The 24892-nt window shown below is 50.3% G+C and overlaps 1 protein-coding gene across 5 annotated transcripts; it reads left to right on the plus strand.

Annotated features, from left to right (window-relative positions):
- The first annotated feature begins 1044 nt into the window (after positions 1-1044).
- On the plus strand, positions 1045-23299 carry FGR (FGR proto-oncogene, Src family tyrosine kinase). Of its 5 annotated transcripts, none has more exons than XM_081306004.1 (13): positions 1045-1214; positions 10265-10327; positions 11270-11502; positions 12032-12134; positions 13332-13430; positions 17324-17427; positions 17903-18052; positions 19024-19179; positions 19271-19450; positions 20002-20078; positions 20307-20460; positions 21260-21391; positions 21491-23298. In XM_081306004.1, exons 3-13 carry the CDS (start codon positions 11283-11285, stop codon positions 21697-21699), a joined length of 1584 nt encoding a protein of 527 aa, XP_081162130.1. In that variant the 5' UTR covers positions 1045-1214; positions 10265-10327; positions 11270-11282; the 3' UTR covers positions 21700-23298. The 5 variants fall into 5 exon arrangements, with proteins under 5 accessions (XP_081162130.1, XP_081162128.1, XP_081162127.1 ...); XM_081306002.1 differs by having other exon boundaries at positions 1146-1214; positions 11273-11502; positions 21491-23299; XM_081306001.1 differs by lacking the exon at positions 1045-1214 and adding an exon at positions 3045-3188.
- The last annotated feature ends 1593 nt before the right edge of the window (positions 23300-24892 follow it).

Below are 24892 nucleotides of genomic sequence, written 5' to 3' on the forward strand. Positions count from 1 at the left end.
GTGAAGAGTCAGGAGGTGCTCAGTGGTAGAGGTAAGCTGCCCAGCCAGGACAAGGCCACCCTTCCAAAGTCCTTGCACCTCCACTGACTTTCCTGTCTTCCTCCTCATCTCTCTTCCATTTTCCTAAGAGAAAGCATTCTTATCTACATCCCACCACTTGCCGTCACCCTAAAGTCATATGGGACACACTGCTGTACACACACCCTTGTCCTTTCATAGAAACACACCTATCCCAGTTTTTCATTCCAAAGCCAAAGTCATGGTGTCATTGCCTACAATCAATTGCCCCGCCTTTGTGTTTACTCCCCTCCACCATCACCCCATATATTTCTCCACTTAACAACCCTCTCAGGCCCCCTTCTTCCTCCCCAGACAGGAGCAATTTTCCTGGTCCTCGGTTTAAAGCTGAAGAAGTAACAATGGGGAAGGGTGTGAATCCCAGGATGGGCAGGGATCAGGGATCCTCAGTAGGAAAGGCTGGAATGATGATAAAGGATGGCATCCAGGTTTTCTAAAACTTGGGCGTGTGACTGTGGCCTGAGAATGTATTCCTCTGTAAAGCAGTTTCTTAAGGGCAGGGTCTTCCCTCCTCCCCATCTCCTAAGGAAGGGAAGGCAAGGCATGGTGACAGGATCCATGGTGGCTCTGGTGACAGCAGTCGAAGGTCAACTGTCTTTGAGAACTTGTGTAAGGCCAGTTCTGATCTGGTTCCCAATTTTACCAGCAGGAAAAGAGGTGTGTGTGTGTTGGGGGGGGGGGTGTCTCTCAGTGACAAAGAAAAGCGACAATTGATCTCCACTACAATGATTCTAAATGAGCAGGTGCTTCTTGGGGGTGAGAAACCTCTCCCTTTGGAAAGGCATCGCAGAGCATTCAGGTCGCAGGGAGGGGCTGGAGTGTGGGGAGGGGGCTGGGAGAGCCGACCCCAGGTAACCTGGGAAGGCGGAAAGTGGGGGCGGGCGGGCCGGGATCTGGGGGCCCCTCCCCGCTGCGGGCTGCTGGCCTGGGGATGGGGCGTGACTGCGAATTCTCCCCGCCGCCGCCGCTACCGCAATAAGAGAGAAGTCCGAGGCGGCTTCCTCCTCTCTGCCCAGAAGGGGCAGCGGGCAGAGGCGGGCAGCACCCCACTTCTCCCCCACGTCAGCACTTGTGGCTTCTGGGAACCGGGGCTGGGTCGCCCCAGGTCGGTCAGAAGCGGGCTCCCCTGGGACCAGGTAGGCGGCCGTGACAGGTGGGGGCTGGGATGGGCAGGTGGTGCCCCTCCCGGTCCCGCAGGGACACTCTAGATCGTCGGGGGATGAGCTTGCACTTGGGGAGCAGACTCAGGGAGCTGACCTCCAGGGATACCACCCCTAAAGGGCTTAAGGAGGAACACTGGAGACCTGCAGAGTGAGGCTGATAAAATTTGGGGAGAGAGCTGAGAAAATATGGAGAAAGCAAACTAAAGAGACCCCCCAAAAAGGTCTGATGGGGAGAATGAAGGGAGCCTAGGGAGTGAGGTTGATAGACTTTGAGTAGAGTCAAAGGAAGGGGCTCAGGGGAACCCCAAAATGGTCTTGGGGAGAAGTGGAGGGGACTTTGAGAGTGAGAAATTAGGGAGACGCTGAGAGCTCTGATAGAGGGGGACTAGGTGGAGGATCCTGGCAGGATCCGGCGCGGGAGCTCACGCGAAGGGAGGCAAGGAGGATGATTTGTGGAGGACGCAGTACGGGGCATAGTCCCGGGGGTCCAGGAATGCCCCTTGTCTGGAATCGGCAGAAGTCGGGGTGAGGCCGGTGGCCGGCGAGGTAGGCTAGGCGGCCACGACTGCAGCCCCCAGACCCTCGGGTCCGGCAGTGGTGGGCGGGCTCCGGTGGCAGGGGATTCCTTCAAGGCGCTAGAGGCGTGGGTCCCAGCTTCCTGGGGAAGTCCCCGCCCTCAGCAGGGACCGGCCTCTCGGGGCGCCCCCTCCCCGCCCGCAGTAGCGGTCTAGGTCCGCATTCCCCTCGGGATCCGGGAATTGCTGGCCGCCCCGACGGAAATCCTGCCTTTGACAGCGAATGCCTGGAGGGGCTGTTTCCATGGCAACGAGAGGGCGGAGAGGCCAGCGGGCGCTGGGTCACTGCAGGCTCACTGCTGGCGGGCCCCCTTTGGTCCCGTTTTGGATCCTCCGTTGGGGGCATGCTGCCCAACCAAGGAGTGTGGAGATGGCATTCAGGATTCAGGGATCCTGGGGTGAGGGATCTGCAGTCTCAGAGAGCTGGGTTCTTAGCAAGATTGGGTTCTTAATTGATGTGTGACTAAAGGCAAGTTACAGGACTTCTCTCAGTCTCTTCCTCATTTGAACTAACGGGAGAAATTATTTCTCCTCCTTGCGAATCACCTGCAGAAAAGCAGTTTTTGTTTTGTTTTGCTCTACTGGAGATTGAGCCCAGAGCCTCAGGCGGGCTAGGCTAAAGCTCTACTTCTGAGCTACATCCCCAGCCCTTTTTATTTTATTTGGGGTCAGGGTCTTGCTAAATTGCCTAGACTGGCCTGGCCCTGGAATCCTCTGCCTCAGTCTGCCTACTAGCTGGGACTACAGATAAAGCGCTTTTGCTGAAGGGGTTAAGGTTATCACTGTCCTTCACCTTCTCAAAACCTGATGGGGGAGCTGAAAGCCTGGGTCTTACTGACAGCACCTCCAGGGACCAGCAGCACATAGTTGGCATCTACTGTGTATCTGCTGAGAGTTCATACTAGGGATCCCAGCAGGGTTTGGGATCTGTCCCCATCCTCCATGTGCCACATCAGGTTGGCTGCCCCTCAGGCCTATGGTCTCTCAGGGATCTTGAGGCCTTTGCATCTTTAGGTTTGTGGTGGGGATGGAAGAGCAGGGCTCTGTTGCCACTTCATGGATGGATGCAGATTTGGAAGTCAGTGACTTGCAGGGCCAGCAGTAGAGGCCCTGAATCCAGGATATCTCATTTTATTATGGTGCAGGAAGTAGCCAGAGCTGAGGCCTGAGTCCCCATTCTTTTTTTTTTTTTTTTTTTTTGTATAGGGTATTGAACTCAAGGGCACTCAGCCACTGAGCCACATCCAGCCTTCTTTTATATTTTATTTAGAGACAGGGTCTCACTGAGTTGCTTAGCACCTCACTTTTGCTGAGGCTGGCTTTGAACTCTGTGATCCTCCTGCCTCAGCCTCTGGAGCCACTGGGATTACAGGTGTGTGCCAAAGTGTCCAGCCCCATTCCATTCTTGACTAAACTCATATGACCTCTGGAGAGGGGGATGGTGGAATGGGGAGGAAATGGTGGGGCCCGTGGGTTTAAGGTTAGCTCCTTCTCAGCAGTGGGTATGAAGCTGTGAGTGAGGGTGTGAGTGTTAGTGAGTTTGGTTTGGGCTTTGAGTGAATGAGCTTGAGCCTGGAGCTTATGTGTTGTTGTTTGGGTGTTCTCTGTAGCCACCTGGGGCTGATGTGCCAAAGGAAACGGCCAGACCTTGGCACGATGGGTACGGAAATCCAGATCTGGGAAAGGAAGGAGGAGCTAAAGCCTTTTCCTTACAGAGCAGACTGGGTTGGCCAAGATAGGAGGGGGCAAGATGCCTCCCACCCTACCCCAGCAGCACCCCTGGGGGCACTTCCCATTTGGCCACCTATGAAACCTAGATCTGATTCCCTCAGTTCCCCCCAAACTACTCATGGTTCCCATTCTCCTGAGTCTCAAGCCAGCAGGATGAAAAGACCCCTGTTTTAGAGGTTAGTGAGCAGATTTTCAGTGATAGGTGGAAAAAATTTACCCAAAAGAACGTGGAAAAAACTCAGCTTCTATCCTCAAGACCATGTGGAGGGTAGAACTAGTGTGTCACAGAGAGGCCTCACTTATACGCAGACACACACACGCATGTGCACTTACACACTCCCCTGGCCTTATCAGGGGTGAAAGAGTGCGTCTCATGGGGTAAGTCTTAGCCTCTGCACATTCAGGGGTGGGGAGAGCTGTGAGGCCTCAAGAGAGGAAGGTTGAGATACAAGAGGGTTGATGAGAGCTGAGGGCCTCAGTGAGGGAAATGAGGGCTCAGTAAGGGCCCTTGAGGCATGTGGGTGGCAGGACTCAGTGAGAGGACTGCAAGCAAGGATGGAAGCCCTCAGCGAGGGCTCAGGGCTTGAGAGGGATGTGGGAGTCTGCAGACCTTAGACTTACTTCTGCCCCTCCGGCCTAGGGCCTGCCCCTGCTTAGCCAGGAGCCTGAGGAGAAGCCGGAACTCTTGCAGGATGGTGGTTTCCTGCCACTGCCCCAAGTCCCAGTTCCCTTTTGGTGAAATCCCCAGGCGTGCTAGGCACTCCCACCTTGCTTGGGAACTTCTCTTTCTTCTCAACCCTGCCCAATCTTGCACTCTCACCTCTCCCCCTAAAATACCCCCCTTTCTTCAAAGGGACAGGAAGGAAGTGAAAGTTCACTGAGCACCTACTGTGTGCCTGATATGTCAGGGGCTTGACAGCATTTGATGCTCAGGAACAACCCAGTGAGGTAGAAATTTGTATTCCTGTTTTATAGGCAAAAAACGTCAATTCAGAGAGATGAATTGCCCAATATCTCAAGCTAGTTGTCAGGCAGGAGTAGAATATGAGCCTTAATCTGTCTCCTGATCCCCAGATCCTTGGCAGGGGTTGAGAGGGCAGGACATCCTGTGCCTACATCAAAGCCCTGAAGGCCTTTGGGAAGTATGGCCCTCAAAAAAGGATGGCTGGAGCTGGGCCATGCTCATGCCTGTAATCCCAGCAGCTCTGCAGGCTGAGACAGGAGAATTGTGAGTTCAAAGTCAGCCTCAGCAATAGTGAGGCGTTAAGCAACTCAGTCAGACCCTGTCTCTAAATAAAAGACAAAATAGGGCTGGGGATGTGGCTCAGTGGTCCAGTGCCTCTGAGTTCAATCCTCAGTACAAAAAATAAAATAAAATACAAAATAGGGCTGTGGGTGTGGCTCTGTGGCTGAGTGCCCCTGAGTTCAATCCCTAGTACCAAAAAAAAAAAAAAAAAAAAAAAAGATGGGTGGGCCTGGAGCTCCTATGTATAAGGTAGAGATGAGTGGGAGACAGATTCCCTGCTGGGTGGTTAGCTGCCATGTGACATGTTAGGGATGATGTTTTCAGTTGTCCGGGGATTGAGTAGGGAGAATGAAATTCACCATTCACGGACAGCATGATCTTGCTTGGGCTTTGGAGAACACCACCACAGTGCCAGGAACAGAACTCTGGACTGAATTCATAGTCCTGGCTTTGAATCTTCTGCCTGGCTTTGTGACAGGCAAGTCACTGCCCACCTGCACACAAGAGGAGAGTAGATTAACAAGTGTCCCTGGAAGCCATGCTACTCTGCTTTGGTGGGTCTCAGCCTAACTTAGCCATTGCACACTAAGCAAGAGCTTTGTCACATGAAGTTCTCACAACAGTTCTGGATGGAAGGTGCAGACAAGAAAACTGAGACTCTGAGGCCTTGATGTTCATCTAAAGAACAGACCTAGAGAGGGTCACCGAGGGGTGGATGTTGAAGTTAGGGAGTACGGTGATCTAAGGTTGGATCTCAGCTCTGATACCTGTAATCTGATTTAGATCCTGATGGGGCTCTGAGAACCTATTCCTGTTAACCAGATGTTCAAGGAACATACTCTGGACACGGGTTATAGCTCAGTGGTAGAGTACGTGCTTAGCATACACATGGCCCTGGGTTTGATTCCCAGTACGCACACACAAAAAATTCACAAATAGGCTCCAGGTCCTGCAGTGCCCAGAATGCTGGTGGCCATTCTTTGAGTCACTCCCTTTCTGGTGATAGCAGGTCTCCCAGGAAAGAGACAGAGCAGATCAGTTTCTCTCTCTGGGCCATAACCACAATATACAGCATGTAGCACAGGGCCTGGCACACATCAGGCACTCATAAAGGGACACACATCCTTGCTTCTACTAGAATCACAAAATAGAACAGTGCCTAGGTGGGCTTTGGAACCAAATGATTGACCTCCTGCTGCAAATGTAATCTTGGGCAAGTTACTAACAGCTGTGCCTCAGTTTCCTTTCTGTAAAATAAAGCTTAAAAATAAAATCTACCAAGCTGGGGCTGTAGCTGAGTAGTAAAGCGTCTACCTAGTACATGTGAGGCACTAGTTTGATTCTCAACACCTCATATAAGTGAATAAATAAAATAAGGTCCATCAACAACTTAAAAATTAAATAAACCTATTTCATAAGGTCACCAACTGAGATCATGCATAGGAATTGCATGGCATGATGCCAACCACTATGTAAATGTTTAATAAATTAGCATATTTTTACTAATAATGTCTGTCATCCAGACTTTGAGGAAGTCTAGAGAATTGGTGGCAGGAGAGTTGGGATCAGAGCAAGGGACAAAGAGTCCTGGGGACTATTCTCATGCAGATGCCTGAGCGGAGAGGACACAGCCTGCTTTCTCTAGTCCTGTTGGCTTCCCACCACCTCTGGCTCTGTAGTCTCTTTAGTTTTTTTCTGTTACTGACCTTTCTTTTCATCTTTTCCTTTCTCTTTTTCTGTTTCTATCTCTCCATTGGTCTTCTTTCTACCTTGCATTTCTGTCTCCACTTTTCTTTTTGCATTTTTTTGGGGTCTCTCTCTGGTGGTGACGGGTGGGAGCTGCCTGGTACTGGCTGAGGGGAGCTGATTCTCTGCATTCCCTTTCCAGCTCTGCCTCCCAGAAGTCACTTCAGTAGCCTTAAGTCAGCCATGGTGGGAGTATTTACACCAGGGACATCAGCAAATGCTACAAATCAGGGCTTGATTTTTTTTCCTCCCATCCTCTGTCTCTCTGGCTTTTTAGATTTTTTTTTAATCTTTCTTTATTTCTCTCTCAGTCTTTGCCCACCCCACCCCTGCTTTCTCTCTCTCTCTCCCTCCCTCCCTCTCTCTCTCTCTCTCTCTCTCATCTTTTTCTCTCTGACAAAAACTACTTGGGAGTGGGGGGGTGGGTACATAGCTCAGTTGATAGAGTGCTTGCCTTGCAGGCACAAGGCCCTGGGTTCAATCCTCAGCACCACCAAAAAAAAAAAAAAACAAAACACAAAAAACACATGAGCTGCCAGGTGCAGTGGTGCATGCCTGTAATCTCAGTGGCTTGGAAAGCTGAGGCAGGAGGACAGAGAGTTCAAAGCCAGCCTTATCGATTTAGCAAGACCCTAAGCAACTCAGTGAGACCCTGTCTCTAAATAAAATACAAAATAGGGCTGGGGATGTGGCTCAGTGTTAGAGTCCCTGGGTTCAATTCCTGTACCAAAAAAGAAGGAAAGATAGAAAAAAGAAAAAAAAAATACATGAGTATGGTCACATGCAATATGACCCCTCTCTAAGGCCATGCAGATGCCAAACCCTGTGTCCCACAGCCTCTCAGCCCCTTAGCATACTGGTCCCAAGAGCCAGGCCCAGATGGGTCCCCTCAAGTCTGGGTGTGATAAAGCCCTGAGAGCTGCTCACTTCTGCCTGCTGGCCAAACATCAGCCCTGTCAGGGCTCCTCCTCGGCCCACTAGCTTTTGGTCTTGTTCCTTACCCCCATACCAGGAATGCAGAATCTGCGGCTCCCCTTGGACTGTAGAGATATGCTGTGGCAATCTGCACCTGAGTATTATTTGGAAGTGAGAACAGTGCAGCTGTGTGTGGACCCCAGAGTTGTATAAGTTTGTATCCTATAGAGGAGAGCTGTGCGGGGCTGTCTCAAGAAGAAGGCTATGTAATCTATGTGTGTCCCTATCCAGGCTCTGAATTTGCACACATTTATTTGTAGAAATGGCTGCAACTACCTATATCTGTGACAGGGAATAGAGAGGATTGGTCGACAGCTCAGATTTTGGAGTCAAATGCCAAGATACATCTGGGTGATCTTGGACAACTTTCTAAGCCTCTCTGTGCCTGAGTTGCCTCAGCAATAATAAAAATATTTAAATTTAGGGGCTGCAGTTGGAGCTCATTGGTAGAGCGCTTGCCTAGGATATGTGAGGAACTGGGTTTGATCCTCAGCACCACAAAAAAGTAAATAAATGAAATAAAGCTATTGTGTCCATCTACAACTAAAAATAATTTTAAAAAATATTTAAAATTAGGCCAGGCGTGGTGGTGCATGCCTGTAATCCCAGCGATTCGGGAGGCTGAGACAGGAGGATAGCGAGTGCAAGCCAGCCTCAGAAATGGTGAGGAGCTAAGCAACTCAGTGAGACCCTGTCTCTAAATAAAATACAAAATAGGGCGGATGTGGCTCAGAGGTTGAGTGCCCCTGAGTTCAATCCCCAGTACAAAAAAAATTTAAATTATAGGGTAGTTGTGAGGTGGTATTGGTACAGTTTAACATACTGGCAAGTACATAGAAAATGCTATAAATTCCATATTTTGCTGGGTTTTTTTTTTTTTTTTTTTTTTTTTTGTACCAAGAATTGATCCCAAGGGCAAGGGCACTTAACCACTGAGCCAAATCCCCAATCTTTTTTTCTTTTTTTCTTTTTTTGAGACAAGCTCCCACTAAGATGCCTAGGGCCTCACTAAATTGCTGAGGCTGGCCTTTAACCTTCAATCCTCCTACCTCAGTCTCCCAGGTAGCTGGAATTACAGAAGCCAGCCATATTTACTGTTCTTGTGGAGAGGCTGTGTGTATGTCTACGTACAGATGGATGAGGGCTGGAAGTTCGTGTATATGTGGCGTGTGAACACTTGAAGATGTATGTGTCTGGGAATCAGCACAGAGGAGCTCAGAGTCTGTATGATGTGTGGTATGCGGCTGAGACAATGTCCAAGAATGTGTCAAGAGGCCTGTGTGGGTTGGCGTTAGCTCAGTGCAGCTTTTGAGGTGTGTGCTTGTCTTCCTGTGAGAAGACCTTCATTCTTACCTTGGAACCCTTGCTTTCATATCCATCCTATCTCTCCTCTCACCTTCCCTAAAGTTCCTTCAACTGGGTCCTAGATGTCTCCTTCCTCTCCTCCTTTATTCTCTCCCCTGCCCCAACCACATTGCAACCCGGCCTTTCAGACGGTGGTTTCACAGGAGAAGGGTCCTGGGGCAAAGGTCTCAGTGGGAGTCTAGAGAACGGGGCCTATTTTAGGGCAGACCTCTCACCACAACTGTCCTCACAGTTCACCACATGGGTGTCACCCTCCGCCCCATGAGAGAACAGTTCCAGTGAAGGGTGAGAGGGGCTGGTGGGGCTAGGGCAGAGGTCTGGCCACTGGTCTGACAGAACTGTCCACAGGCAACTGAACCTGTTAAAGGTACGAAGGTCTCCTGGAAAAGACTGGTGGTGTTGGTTTGGAAGGGCAGGATTCTGAGAAAAGAGGAAGAGTCTCTTTGTAGAGGAGGGCAAGAGGGGGCCAAAGGAGGCAAGTTAGAGCCCCCCTATCTCCAAGATCTTCAGACCCCTCTCGGGGAAACTGGGGTTCTTTGAGATGGCCCCACCCTACAGCTCTCCATTCCTCTTACATCTTGGGAAACAGAGCCCTCTCCCCAGCCAGTTCCTCTCTGAGTGTTGCAATGGCAGAATTTCTGGCCCAGAGGAGGGGTGGGGACCCCTTGCTCAATGACCTCCCTACCCTGTTGCTCAGAGGACACTATTGCTAGGGAAGGCTTGGTTCATTTGGGGAGCTCCCCAGGGGACTACTGGCTCTAACTGCTGCCCTAAACCTTTCTCTGACGTGCGGTTAGGAGTGGAGCTCTCGAGGTAGGTGTCTGCTTTTGTTCTGGCACCAGAGATCCTAGGGGCTGCTGGGGTTTGCCCAGGCCAGGCCGGGAGCAGAGGCAAGGTTCCAGGGAGCTGAGCATAGCTTGATAGAAATCCAATTAGAGATACGGGTCTAAATACAAAAATATGAGCGTCTGAGTGTGAGAGTCTGTTAACCTGGGCGGCATCCACGCCTGTGGACGTGTGTGGGGGCTGTCGTGCATCAGAGCCTGGGCTTGTTGGAGCTGTGCTGGTGTGTGGTGGTGTTGGCAAGCACACTCACGCAAGCATATGCTGTGAGTGGTGTTGTGTGACTGTGTGCTGGTGTGTGTGTTCATGTGTTGGTGTCAGGGGGATCTGAGTGTGAGAGAGTTGGTGTGGGTGGTGTGGCCTACGTGAGAGGGTGGATGTGTAAGTGTACCAGGGGTGGTGGGATGGAAAATGAAGGCAGAAGTCATGCTGGGGTGGAGCCCAGACCTTCTGGCTTCCTGAAGAGGGCAGGAGCCGGGCAGCTGGCTGCCAGGAACATTGGCAGGACCTTCATCTTTCATGTCCTTCTGTCTCGCCCTCAGGTCTCCAGCCCCTCCCAAGGACGATGCAGCAGCCCTACTGACCCAGGAGTCAGGGCCTGTGGGGTGAGTGGGGGAAGGGGGGAGGACTAAGGCTTTTAGGGTCAGGAAACAGGGTGGGGGTGGCCTTCCTGGCCCCACAACCGCCTCACAGCCCCCTCCTCCTACAAGGGCCCTGTTGCTAGGTAATGGATGGGTGAGCCAGAATGAGGCAGCTTGAGAGGCCTGAGGCTGGACCCACGACAGGAAATGGCCTTGATCCCCCTCTGCAGGGAATCTCCAGGTGCAGGCACACAGCTCTCTTACACATTCAAACGCAAACATGCAGACACAGACACACAGACACACAGACACACACAGGCATGCTCAGAGACAAGCTCAAAAGCTTCCACCCAGAGCTGTGTTCATGGTCACAGACATACAGACCAGAGACACCCACTCATACAGACCTGTACACACGCACACATACACAGACTGACACTCACACAGAAACACATACTCACACGCTCATATGGATGTGCACACACATAGCCAAACACACCTGCAGACCTTCACACAAACTCTGTACACACCAACCTACACATACAGATGTTCACCAGGAACTGCATGCACACAATTAAACACACTTAGAGACACACAAAGACACATGCACAAGCACCCAGAAGGAGCCGCAGAAACAACATTTCAAAGCAATGGGAGGCAAAAATATGTAAATCTACACAGCACCATCCAATGTAAAACATCAGCCCCAGGAATGTGGACTTGAGGGGGCGGGGAGACAAGCACTGAGGAGACACACTCTATTCAAACACATGAAAGCGGACCCAAAAATGGCCCTGCTGCACCTTTGTCCATTACTAGGGAGGATCCTAATCCAGGCCCTTGAGTGGGAGCTTGGTGCTTGTGCAAGTGTGTGTGTGTGTGTGTGTGTGTGCCCGTGCACACATGTGTGCATAGGGTGGTGCACTTGGCAAGGGCCCCTGAGTGAGGCACACCCCCATTCTGCAGCAGGGTTCCTGGAATGGGCTGTGTGTTCTGCAAGAAGTTGGAGCCGGGGCCCAAGGAAGATGTTGGCCTGGAAGGGGACTTCAAGAGCTATGGGGCTGCAGATCGCTATGGCCCTGACCCCACTCAGGCCCGGCCTGCACCCTCCTTTGCCCAAATCCCCAACTATAACAACTTTACCCCCCAGCCCACCAGCCCTGCTTTCCTTGATAGTGGCACCATCAGGGGCATTTCAGGTGAGTCCAGAGGCCTGGAGACAGGTGCTTCCTGGGTCCTAGGAGAAACTGAGGGAAGGGGACGTGTGGACTTGTCCTTAGAAGCTTCCAGACTAATGTGGAAGATGCAACTGTCCTCTCAAGCTTACCCAGATTGAGGGAGTGTGCACAGCCCTACCCTGAAACCCCAGTCTGAGAGGGAGATGGAGCTCTGTTCTCATCTGAGAGAGGCACCTCAATGAAGATGCCTCTGGCCTCTCGGGTGCCACTTCCCAGGTTGGGGGGTCTTCTTGGTGGGGAAGAGGAGAAGTAGACAATTTGGGGACTCCCCAGGGTAAGAAGGGCATGAAGCTGTGTATCCTAAATCTACGATGGGGCCAAGGTGAATTTTGAATCCAAAATCCACTGGATTCCAAAGGCCTCTGGCAAAATTGGGGCTCTGTGGCAATGGGGAGGCACAGTGTCTGGCTGGGGAATAGGAATCTCGGTGTGCAGCACCCTTGGTGCTCTGTTCTGTTCCCTATTCTACTGAGCAACCCTGACTCTGCAGGGACTGGGGTGACCATGTTCATTGCCCTGTATGACTATGAGGCCCGGACAGAGGATGACCTTACCTTCACCAAAGGCGAGAAGTTCCATATCCTCAACAACACGTAAGTGACCAGACCACTTAGTTCAGGCCCCAGGCGGGCTGGGAGCAAGACCCCCCCCCCCCAGAAGAGTTCTACCTGGTCCCTGTCTTCAGAAAGCTTCAGACAAGTTGGGGACACATATGCATGACAATAAAACCCCTGGGGGTGCAGCTCAGTGGTAGAGCACTTGTCTATCATATGCAGGGTTTTGGGTTCCATTCCCAGCACTGAAAAACCAAACCAAACAAAAAACACTGGGTGATCATGGCGGCAGAGGTGGGGGTAATCCCATCTACAGAGGTTGAGGCAGGAGGACCACGAGTTCAAAGCCAGCCTGAGCAACTTAGCAAGATCCTGTCTCGAAAGAAAAAATGGAAGGAAGGAAGGAAGAAAGGAAAGGGAAGGGAAGGGAAGGGAGGGAGCAGGCCGGCTAGGGGTGTAAGTCAGTAATAGAGTGCCCCAGGGTTCCCCCCTAGTACCATACACATCCAAAAAAAAACAACAAAAAAACGTGGGTGACTACTTTGTGGGTGGAGGGAACATGAGGAAATATGGGCACAAAAGAACACCAAACTTGGTGTCCAGGGTAGTGGTGATCAGAGCAGGCTTCCTGGAGGAGATGATTTTTAAGATGAGATTAGAGAAATTAACCAAGAGTGAAGGAAGAGGTGAGAAAGGAGGAAGAGAGAATGAGAATAAATGATGACTCCTGGAAACCACCAAGCAGTTAGGTCTAGGCGGATCATAACGATTGAGATCCAGGAGCTGGGAATGCATGTGCCTGGTCCTGGGTTCCATACCCAGCACGGGGAAGGAAAAAAGAAGAAGAATGAGCTATCTGGATTTTATCTAAAAGGAAATAAAAAAGAAGAAGAATGAGCTGTCTGGATTTTATCTAGAAGGAAATATAAAACCATTGGTGGGGGAGCATCAGTGGGGCAAGAGACCTAGTTAGCTGACTCACTCCTGCCCAGGTAAGGAGCGAGAGAAAAGAAGTCAGGAGATCCAGATGTCCTTAAACTGATTCCTTCTTCAGAGAATAGCCCTCCTGGGACAGCTGCAGTGGCTGGGAGCAGAGCTGATCCAGATGGGGGAGTCCCTAGATTAGGGGTTGGAAGGGCCAGTATCCAGCCAATCAGCATGGCCCTGTCTGGCTTCTGTGTGCCCCAGGGGTTGGAGCTGCTGCTAACACTTCACCACCCTATTCTATGCCTGCAGTGAAGGTGACTGGTGGGAGGCACGGTCTCTCAGCTCCGGACAAACTGGCTACATCCCCAGCAACTATGTGGCTCCTGTGGACTCCATCCAAGCTGAAGAGTGAGTAGGGAAGGCCGGGAGGCCGGCCCTATGGATAAGATCCTGGAGTCCAAACTCTGAGCCTGCCCGCTTGTCTACACTTTTATAAGGTTACTGTGGGAATAAAATGAGACAATAATGATGAAAATAATAGTGAATAATACATATATAGCAGGTATTGTGTGCTGGATGCTCTTTAAAGGGCTTCTATTATTACCTCTTTTACAAATGAGGAAGCTGAGGCTCAGTGTCCACATGGCTAGTGAGCTGCAGAGCTGCTGTATGAAGCCAGATAGTCCTGCAGCAATTGCCTGGCCTCTCAATGATGGCAACTGTGTGTGAGCTTTAAAGAACTATAAAGTGGAGCCAGGCATGGTGGCACATGTCTGTAATCCCAGCAGCTTGGGAGGCTGAGGCAGGATGATTGTGAATTCAAAGCCAGCCTCAGCCATTTAGCAAGAAGCTAAGCAACTTGACGAGACCCTGTCTCTAAATAAAATACAAAAAAGGGCTGGGGATGTGGTTCAGTGGTTAAGCGCCCCTGGGTTCAATCCCCAGTACCACAAAAAAAAAAAAAAAAAAAAAAAAAAAAGGCAGGGAGGAGTTGCGATGTAGCTCAGTGGTAGAGCACCTCCTGCTTAGCATGCACAAGGCCCTCCCTGGTTTTAATCCCCAGCACCCCCCCAAAAAAAATGAAAAAAAAAATAGCAGGGAATTAACATTCACTGACTACTTTTATATAGTTGAGAGCCTGTAACAGATAGTTTACCTAGCTTGATTCATTCAATTCTCACAATAACTTTATTGATATTATTAATGTCCCCCTTTTATAGATGAGGAGATTGGGGTTCATAAAAGCTTTTTAAGATCTATCCTCTTGGGTGCCATACATTTATGAGAAAAGAAAGGATAGAAGAGTCCTTGAGGGTCTGTAATCCCAGCAGCCTGAGAGGCTGAGGCAGGAAGATCTTGAGTTCAAAGCCAGTCTCAGTAATTCAGCAAGGCACTAAGCAACTCAGTGAGACCCTGTCTCTAAGTAAAAGACAAAATAGGGCTGAGGATGTGGCTCAGTGGTCGAGTACCCTGGTTAAAAAAAAAAAAAAAAAAAGAGTCCTTGCAGAATGGGAATCCCCAGGACTTGGTGATTGATTGGTAATTTGGCTGTGCAAAGTAGGCAGAATCAAGGGCAACTTCAGGTGGGTGGTGGTACCAGTGTTAAGGCATAGGACAAAGGGGCAAGTAGAGGTAATGGGTTATGGGGGGGGGGGCTTGTTGGACTGAGGTTTTAGAGGAACACCCTGGTGGAGGAGGCTGCCAACAATTAGAATAGACTGTGCTTTATATGGGAGGCGCCCAGCCCATGCTCATAGTCCAGGAGAAGGTCACCTTTTCCTAACTGGTACTTAAGATTCCTTCCCTTGTGTGCTGTGGCCCTTGCAGATGGCATACCTGGGCTGGTTGAAATGTGGGACTCTTCAGAGTAGGGATGATAATTAAAGCTGCACAGGAGGGTGAAGGAAGAGGGAGGAGAGTGAGAGGTTGGCCCTAGGACCCAAGTCCTAGGGGAAAGGGGAAAATGGGAAAGCTGCCCTGAAGAGAAGGAGTCATAGGAGACGTGAGGAGGAACAGGGCAGGCCAACACCAAACAGCCGGGAGGGCGAGAAGTTTCAGGAAATGAGAAAGCATGTCAGAGGCTGCCAGTGGATTTGGCAATGGGAGTGACCTTGATGGAGATCTTTCCTATGAATTGGGGGCAGAGGCCAGACAGCAGAGCCTGGGAGGAGTGGGAGGCCAGCAAGTGTGAAGTACACTTTCAAGTGAAGGCAAGGTGAGAAAGGCTGAGGGCAATGTTGATGGCGAGATGGGATTTAGAGCCAGCATGGTGGCACACACTTATAATCCCAGTGGCTCAGGAGGCCAAGGCAGAAAGATCGTAAATTCAAAGCCAGCCTCAGCGATTTAGCGAAGCCCTAAGCAATTCAGTGAGACCCAGTCTCTAAATAAAATATCGAAAAGGGCTGGGGATGTGGCTCAGTGGTTAAGCACTCCTGGGTTCAATTCCCAGTTACCAAAAAAAAAAAAAAAAAAAAAAAAAAAAAAGATGGGACTTAGAGCAGTTACCTTTGGGGAAAGAAGAAAAGTGGGCATATGGGGGCTGCTTATAGGGTGAGGGAATTCCTCAAGCAGAGGGAAGCAAGGGCAGGCAGGGTCCAGAGCACAAGCTGGGTAAGGCCTTCTGCAGAGGGTGAGGGAGGCATGGAGGAGAGGAGGGGTAATAATGTAGAAGACGGAGGTTTGGGAGGTTCCTGGGGCAATGTCAAGATGTCTAAGAAGTGCCCAGTGCAGGCTGTGGTTGAGTGCAGAGTCGCAGTTAAGATCACAGGGCCCAGAGCAGACAGCTGGGGTTCCTATTCTGGCATCGCAGTGTGGCCTCAGGCAAGTTGCTTAACCACTAGGTATCTCAATTTCCTTATCTGTCTAGTGGGGGTTAATAATAATAGCACTTACCTTGTAATATTATAAGAATTAAATGAATACGCACACATATATAAAGCAGAACCTGACATAAGTGTTATTCTTATTATACCGTTTATTAAGAAAGTAGCTTATGGGGCTGGGGTTGTGGCTCAGTGGTACAGCGCTTGCCTAGCACACAGGAGGCACTGGGTTCGATCCTCAGCACCATGTAAAAATAAAAATAAAAAAATAAAGGTATTGTGTCCATATACAACTAAAAATATTTTTTTAGAGAGAGAGAGAGAGAATTTTTAATATTTATTTTTTAGTTCTTGGCGGACACAACATCTTTGTTGGTAGGTGGTGCTGAGGATCGAACCCAGGCGGCACGCATGCCAGGCGAGCGCGCTACTGCTTGAGCCACATCCCCAGCCCAACTAAAAATATTAAAAAAAAGAAAAAAGAAAGTAGCTTATGTTATGGGTAGAGGTAGGAGGAGGGCTTTGAAAAAACTTGGGAATACATCTACACAGTCCTTAAACCGTTTCTCCTTCCTCCCTCTGCCTGCCCTCCTGGGCATACCATTTGAGAATACCTCCCTTGTTCCCCAAACTGTTCCCAGCATGAAGGTGTGGACTGAATCTCCCAGAGTTCACTGAGACTTCTACCTCCCTTGATTTGAAAATTATGCTCCTTTGAATTCAGCCCAAATGGTAACACGTCGGTCAATCTACTGATCAGACCACATCCAAGTCTTCTATAGCACCTGTGTCACTTCTGTTCTCCCAGTGGACTTGCATAGTTGATTTAGGGCTATAATTGAATCCCAGAAAGAATCCCCAAGAGAAAGCAGGAGTAGGTAAGGCCTGAAGTTGAAGTCAAGACTCAGGACAAAAATACTAAATTTAAGAGGATGAGAGGAAAGCAGCAGTTGAGAACCATGAGAAAAAGGAGAAAAGAAGCAAGAAAGGGTGTCCTGGAGGCCAGAGGAGGAAGCATTTGGAGCTGGGGTTGGGGAGGGATCTGAGTGATTGCTTGAGATGGTGGGGAAAGAACTAGGGTGGGTGGCAGAGGATTTTAGGTGGAGTACATCAGCTAGCCTCATGGGCAGGTCACTTCCCTTCTGAGCCTCAACTTCCTCATGAGTGCATAGAGGACTTACTTCAGTGAGATGAACTAAGGGAACCCGTGACACCCTGATGAGGCCACTGGGGACTTAGTTCTAGCAATTTTAATTCAAGAGATACTTAAAAGGTTAGAGAGGAGAAGCCTAACTTTGGGGTGACACCTACTATGTGCCAGGCATTTCCTACTCCTCTGCTCCGTGATCTTGATGACCAGGCTATGAAGTAGGTGTTTGAGCTCCATTTTACAGGTGAAGAAATTGAGTCCTGGCTTTTCAGGGGGAAGGGGGTTTGAAGGGAGTGTACCTGATTCTTGCCTGTCCTTCCCAACAGGTGGTACTTTGGAAAGATCGGAAGGAAGGATGCAGAGAGGCAGCTTCTCTCACCAGGCAACCCCAGAGGGGCCTTTCTCATTCGGGAGAGTGAGACTACCAAAGGTGGGGGTTCTATCACATGCCACTGGCATCTGGGAGGCCCAGCCATTAAGGCTGGGCTAGGATTGGCCAGTGGTGCTTGGTTCAGGGATAAGACTGGGATCCAGTAGAGAGGCAGGGCTCAGGCTGGCTCTGGGTTCTAGAGACATGGCTATCAGACTAAAGAGTCCTAGCCTCAGCCAGGTGTGGTGGCACATACCTGTAATTCCAGCTGCTCAGGAGGCTGAATCACGAGGATCCAAGTTCAAGACCAGCCAGGGCAATTTAGAGACCCTGTCTCAAAATAAAATTTTAAAGAAAGGGCTGGAAATGTAGCTCAGTGGTTAATGCTTGCCTACCATGTGCAAGGCTCTGAGTTCAATCTCCAGTGCAAAAAAAAAAAAAAAAAACCCTACAGAGTTCCTGTCTTTGGGGCCTCTTCCAGCTCCCAGAATGAGGGAGAGGAGGACAGTGGATCCAAAGTGACCCTTCCCCACAGGTGCCTACTCCCTGTCCATCCGTGATTGGGACCAGAACAGAGGCGATCATGTCAAACATTACAAAATCCGCAAGCTGGACACAGGTGGCTACTACATCACCACGCGGGCCCAGTTCCATTCAGTGCAGGAGCTGGTGCAGCACTATATCGGTGAGTGGGTGCCTCTGATCCCTGAGCAAACCTGTTGGACAGATTGAGGCTCAGAGAAGAGGAAGTTTCCCCAACGCAATAGTAGCCAGGCCGAGACTAGAACCCACATATGGAGGTTCCCAGCCTAGGATCCTACTCTGTGGGATTCAGAGGAAACTGAGGTGCAAAGCCCCACCATGGCGAGCAGCATCTCCTAAAGTCTGAGCACGGAATTGGCCAGTTTCTTGTCTTAAGGTCTAAATCTGAAAACTATTGAGTGTGAGTGATGTCCTAAGTGCTCCACCTAGGTACCAGGGCAGAAGGTCACCATCACAGGGCCCTGAGCAGGGGCTGACCGATTTGTCTGCACTTCAGTGAGAAATTGTGGTTGCTGAGAGGAGCTTGGATGCCAGGGGGCAAGGCAGAATGAGGGATCTGTTAGGGGACAATGGCCATCCAGGTAAGAGGTGATAGTGGCCAGATTCAGTCAGTGACAGTGAAGGAGAAGCAGGCAATTCCGAACCTGGGGAGGAGGCAGAAGGGGCCTGACTCTGTGGAAAACTGGCTTTGGGATTGAGGAGAAGGTGAGAGTCAATGCCCAGGTTTCCATCTTGATTGGTTAGGCCAAGGATGAGATCCGTGGAAAGGAGTGGGCCTTTTGTCCACAGTTTTGCCTGGAATCCCTAACCCCATTTCCACCTATCAGAATCTGTCCTTAAAGGCCCAGCTGGAGGCCACCTCCTAGGAGAAGGTCCCAATCCTTATAGGGATCATCTCTCCCTCTGGGTGCAACTCCCTTCCCCAGGCACCAAAATGTTTATACGCTCAGCGGGCTGAGTTGTCCTCTGTCCTGGATTGGAACCTTACCTGGGCCCTAGTTATTTATGATTGACTGACCTTGAGGTCTGATACAGGAATGGGGTGGGATGAGGAGTGTGGGGGTGTACTGTAATCTCCCTGCCTGTAACCTCCCTCCATCTGCTCACCCCTAGAGGTGAATGATGGGCTGTGCCACCTGCTCACAGCGGCCTGCACTACCATGAAGCCACAAACGCTGGGCCTGGCTAAGGACGCCTGGGAGATCAGTCGCAGTTCCATTACGCTGGAGCGTCGGCTGGGCACCGGCTGCTTTGGGGATGTGTGGCTGGGTACGGAAGTCCCCGGAGCTGGGGCCAGGGGCTGGGGCGTGGGCCTGGGCTAGCGGGGAGCGAATCTTGACAAGATGCCGCCACCGGGCAGGCACATGGAATGGTAGCACCAAGGTGGCGGTGAAGACGCTGAAGCCGGGCACCATGTCCCCGAAGGCCTTCTTGGAGGAGGCGCAGGTCATGAAGCTGCTGCGGCATGACAAGCTGGTGCAGCTGTATGCCGTGGTGTCGGAGGAACCCATCTACATCGTGACGGAGTTTATGTGCCATGGTGAGAGGCGGGTCAAGAGGCGGGGCCTGGGAGGGCGGGAGTTGGTGCGAGGTTAAGGCGGGGTGGGACCTGGACCCCGACCTGGGAAGGGACGATGGACAATGGACAGAGTCTTAGAGAGAGGCTGGAATACGCGAAACCTCAGGAGTGCTGGATTCCCAGCTGAGCCAAGTTAGAACAAGTGGGATGTGGGGCGGGCGGGGCGGGGCGGGGCGGGGCCTCCGGGGGTGTGCTTAGCTGGTGGGTGGGACTTGGGCGGAGAACGCACCATCCCTGACGTGTCTGGGGCGGAGTCTAAGTGGGGCGTGTCCGGGGGGCCCCCGGCGGAGGTGTGTGCGGAGTCCGTACAAGGACAACATCTGGGCGAGTTACTGAGGAGTTGAGGTGTCCGGTGGGATCCTGAGTCTGGGGCTGACTCACGTGAAAGGGCTGGGAGCAGGAGGCGGGGCCGGGCTAGATTAGGTAGGTTCGGGATTGGGGCACGAACAATCTAGGGCAGGCCAGCCTGGAGTAGGGGTCTTGTGGCTGATTTTCTGGCTTCGTCTCCCCAGGTAGCTTGCTGGAGTTCCTCAAGGACCGGGAGGGCCAGAACTTGAATCTGCCCCAGTTGGTGGATATGGCAGCCCAGGTAAACTGAGCCAGCAGCCTTTGTCTCTCAGATCTTGCTCCTGTTATCTTTCCACAAATCCTCGGGCTCTTAAATACCTAGCCTACCCTAGGAAGTGCGGCCCCACCCTCTGTATCAGGTGTAAGGGAGAGTACTGCTACTCTCACCCCTCACCCAAGGCTATGGTGCTGAGGAGTTGAGGCGTCCACATGAGCTCCCTTCTCCCCATACCTTATCCCCCATCGCCAGGTAGCTGAGGGCATGGCCTACATGGAGCTCATGAACTACATCCACCGAGACCTGAGAGCAGCCAACATCCTGGTTGGGGAGCGGCTGGTGTGCAAGATCGCTGACTTTGGGCTGGCCCGCCTCATCAAGGATGATGAATACAACCCCCAGCAAGGTGCTGATCTTCACCCCACCTTCCTAGAGTTTGTAAAGCTCCAAGGGGCTGCCATGAGTTCCGCATACTCAGAAACCCTGCCACTGGGTTCAAGAGGCAATTCTGGGTTCAAATCCCAGCTCAGCCACTTGCCAGACATTTGGCATGGGCAAGTCACCTAACCTTTATGAGCAGCCTTTTCTGAACTAAAATGAAAATATTCAAACAACAGTAAGTCAACAAATATTTTCCTATTATGTGTTATTCACACAATTCTTAAGCTAGAGGAAATAGGGTGTATGAATCTGAATTCTTGTAACCAGAATTCCTGGTATGAATCCCAGCCACTTGTTGGCAGTGCTAGCTGGGAAAGTTACTTTACTCAGTACCTCTTTTGTAGCCTACCCTAGTATCTACCTCATGGAGTTTTCATGAGGGTTCCATGAATTAATGCATATATATATCACCTAACAGTGCCTGGGGCTGAGGATGCAGCCCAGTGCTAGAACATTTGTCTACTGGCCCTGGCTTCTGGATCTCTGGAGAAAGAGAGAAAGGAAGGAAGAAAAAATAACAGTGCCTAGCACGTAGTAAAAGCTAGGCACATAGCTGTTATTATTATGAAAAATCACAATGTTTTTAAAGTGCTTAGCAATATACTAGACACATAAAGGACTAGATACCAGGTCCTTTCTGCTGTGTCCAAAGACTGTCTTCAGGGTCCCCGAGATCCTTGAGATCCTTACTTCCTCATTCTCTTAATCCAGCTGTTCTCAAGGACCCCCCTCACTAACTTTCCCTTTTCCTCCAAACTCTCCAGGGACCAAGTTCCCCATAAAGTGGACAGCCCCAGAGGCAGCCCTCTTTGGCAAATTCACCATCAAGTCAGATGTGTGGTCCTTTGGGATCCTGCTTACTGAACTCATCACCAAGGGCCGAGTCCCCTACCCAGGTGTGCTGGGGTTGGGGGAGGGTCACAAGGAAGGGCTTCCTCCTGGCAGTTCCTTTGGGAGGGGCCAGGTACCCTAACTGACGGAGCACCACCCCACAGGCATGAATAACCGTGAAGTGTTGGAACGGGTAGAGCATGGCTACCACATGCCATGCCCCCCTGGCTGCCCAGAATCCCTGTATGAAGTCATGGAACAGACCTGGCGTCTGGACCCAGAGGAGAGGCCCACCTTTGAGTACCTGCAGTCCTTCCTAGAAGACTACTTCACCTCCACAGAACCACAGTACCAGCCTGGAGACCAGACATAGCCTGGTTGGGAATCAGCCACCACTCTGGTTGCCTAACACCCTTTACAAATTCCCAGGACTCTGGTCCCAAAGCCTCTAGGCTTAGAACCCCATAGACCCTGAGCATGTCAGAGGACAGGTGTTCTGACACCATCTAGGGCAACCCACTCATTTTATAGATGAGGCAAATTGAGGTTAAGAGCTCATCCCTCACCCAATCTGACCCCAAGCACTGTTCTTCACCTTCCCACTTAAATCTAAACTAGGACACCCCACTCAGATTGAGGATGAAACGGACGCCCAGAGCTCATCTCTCACTGACTTTGACCCCAAGTGTTGTTTATTCTTTTACTACTGAGGATTACATGCCTCTGGCCTCTCTCCCCTGCCTTTCCAAAATGCTCACACCTTGTCTACTTATTTATAACATGGATTTCCCTTCTCCCACTTACTCCAATCTTTGTTTTCCTATCCTCCTGTCATTCCTCTCTGACCCAAGCCCCAAGAATTTGCCCCCTGCTCTCAATTCTCTTGTAAATTACAGACTGAGGAATTCTTTGCCTGATTCCTTTCCTGCTGGTTGACTGCTGTGATCCAGGATTGGGGTCCGGGCCCAGATCTGAGGGAGAAAGTTGCTGAGGTCGCCTCTCTAAATAATGTGTGTTTATTGATTATGTAAATGAGGAAAATGACCATATAAATCTTTGAGCCAAGAAAATTCCCTGAATCTTCCTTTGGAGCAATAGTGAGGTGAACAGGAAAGATTTGGCTATTGGGAGCAGGAGGGAAAGGTAAGAGATGCCTTAACACCTGATAAGCACAAGGAGCAGAGTTTTAGGATACCCGAAAGTCCTACTACTCATCCCCATGTGAATTTAGGATGAGTTGAGAGATGGGCAGAGAAGACAGGCAACTGGAAATCGATCAAAATATCCCCTCCAATACCAATGTGGCCTTCAGTCTGTGCACAGTGGGTTTGCTAGTTGTTTACCTGATTTCAGGAGACTTGCCACTCATCATAGGCACATTGGAACAACCTCTTTCAAGAGCAGTAGGGAAGGACACCCCAAAGGGCCCTCTGCAGCTGGTTCTCCAAAAGAAGGTAGAAGGAAGGGGAAGGAAGAGGAGAGGCCTGAGGATTAGTCTAACTCTATGGACCTCACCAGGGAGCTTTTGGAAGCAGTTTTATATGTTAAAATGACTGAGGGCTCCTACTGGCTGGAATCAAGGGTGCTAAACAACTTGCCTTGCACCTGTGAGATGACAAATTGTCCCACCCTCTAGATCTTCCTTTGGGAAACTGGGGACTTGACTTGCCTCCCTGTGGAAACAAGGGAACAGAGAATAAGGTTTCCCACTTCTCACATTAGGAATTGTTGGTTGACCCTGTGACTTATTAAGAATCACTGCTGCAATTGGCAAACAGTTACTAGGCATCAATTATGTGACAGGCTCTTTGCTAAGCAGAACCCTGAGAACACAAGCATGAATAAGACCTGCCCTTGCACTGAAGGAGTTCTGTAAGGTTGGGGAGAGGTAATAGTAATAATAATAATAACTCATTTATTAAGTGCCTGCTTGCTGAATGTCAGATGTGTTTACATCAAAAAATTTTTTTCATTTAATCCAGTCTTGAGCCTGTTTTTAAGATTACCCCATTGGTAAATGAGAAAACTTAGGTTTAGGGGTTATGGATATAGCAGGATCATACAGCTGTATGTGATACAGAAGGCCTTACACCAATACCATGTTCTTTTCACTAGACCTCACTGCCTCTAGGCTGTGGGAAGACAGTATATTTGGCGTATATGTGTGTGTGTTTCTTCCCTAGTTTTTGGCAGAAAGAGACCCTGGAAATATCCCCAAATTGGAGACACTAAGGAAAGGGGGACAAAGCAGTCAATGTGAATCAAGTGTTCCCTGTGCCTCTCCCTGTGCTGGAGGTTGTTGAATGGGAACAAAAAATGAAGAGTCCAAGTGGCCACTCAGGTTGTCATAAAGGTGGGAGGCAGCTCTGCAGATCACTCGGGAGCAAACTCTTCATGAGGGCCCTAGACTCTGACCATCCACCTCACAACAGCCTGATGTGTAAGCAAGAGGGCAGCGTTGCTACCTGCCTTTGAGTAGGCAGATAAGAGCCCAGCTCTGGAGCTGCAGTATCTGTTGTGAATCCTGCCTCCCCCACTGGCTGGCAATGTGGATTTTTTCGCAAGTATTAATCTCTCCAAGCCTCAATTTGCTCATCTGTGAATTAGCAACAAAATGCTCAGTACCCATTAGCTCTCTTTGCCATGGCCATTTACAAATTGTTTATGCTGTGCCCAGCATCCTGCTGAGTGCATGGGGCGTCTCATCCTCACAGAACCCTATGAAAGACAAGGCTGTTCTGTCTTCATTTTGCCAATAGTGAAACTGAGCCATAGTGAAGGAATTCAGCTTTTTCAAGGTTGACAGGGCATAAGTGGCAGAGCAGGGGCTTAAACCAAGTATTCTGGCCCCCAAACCAGTGCTCTCAATCTCTGTAGTCTTATTGTGGAACCAGAATATTTTTATCTGCCTTCTGGGGCTCTGCCTTCTACCTGGATGCCCATGTGGTGCCCATGTGGTTCCCATGAAGACCCAGCAGGGCAGTGAGCCACCTGAAGTTCACATATCCCCCCTGCTCCTCAGCACACTAAAGCCTCCCAGTGTCTATCATCTCTTTTATTCCCCCTCTCTCCCCCTGGAGCAGCTGAATGAATCTCCCTTGCTCCCCCATTTCCTTGCAGCCTTCTGTTCCCTTCAGATAGAGCACAATGCAATTGATTAGGCTTCTGCTTTCTCAATTTCAATCACATCCTCGCCCTGCCTCCCTGAGATTACAGGCGGGTCACCTTGATTGCGGTTTGCACCGTTCACAAAACTCTTCAGTCGTTTACAAAACCATCTCTCGCCTCATTCACTCCCCCACCTGGCTCTTCTCCTCCATGATGCATGGATTTTACTGGCTTAAGACTCAGAGGGCAATTTTATTTCCGAGTTCATGCTGGGGGAGGAGGACACCTAATTGACTAATGCTGGGTGTTTCACATGCAATTGTCTAATATGATCCTCACCATGAGGCCGTGCAGAGGTGAGATTATCACCCTTTTACAAAAGAGGAAATGACTCTGAGGCTCCAACACTCATCCAAGGTTATACAGCTGGATGATAGAGCCAGAATTTGAACTCGGAG

The sequence above is a fragment of the Spermophilus citellus genome (assembly GCF_964194105.1).
Source record: "Spermophilus citellus genome assembly, chromosome: 9".
In the NCBI taxonomy this organism is placed as follows: domain Eukaryota; kingdom Metazoa; phylum Chordata; class Mammalia; order Rodentia; family Sciuridae; genus Spermophilus; species Spermophilus citellus.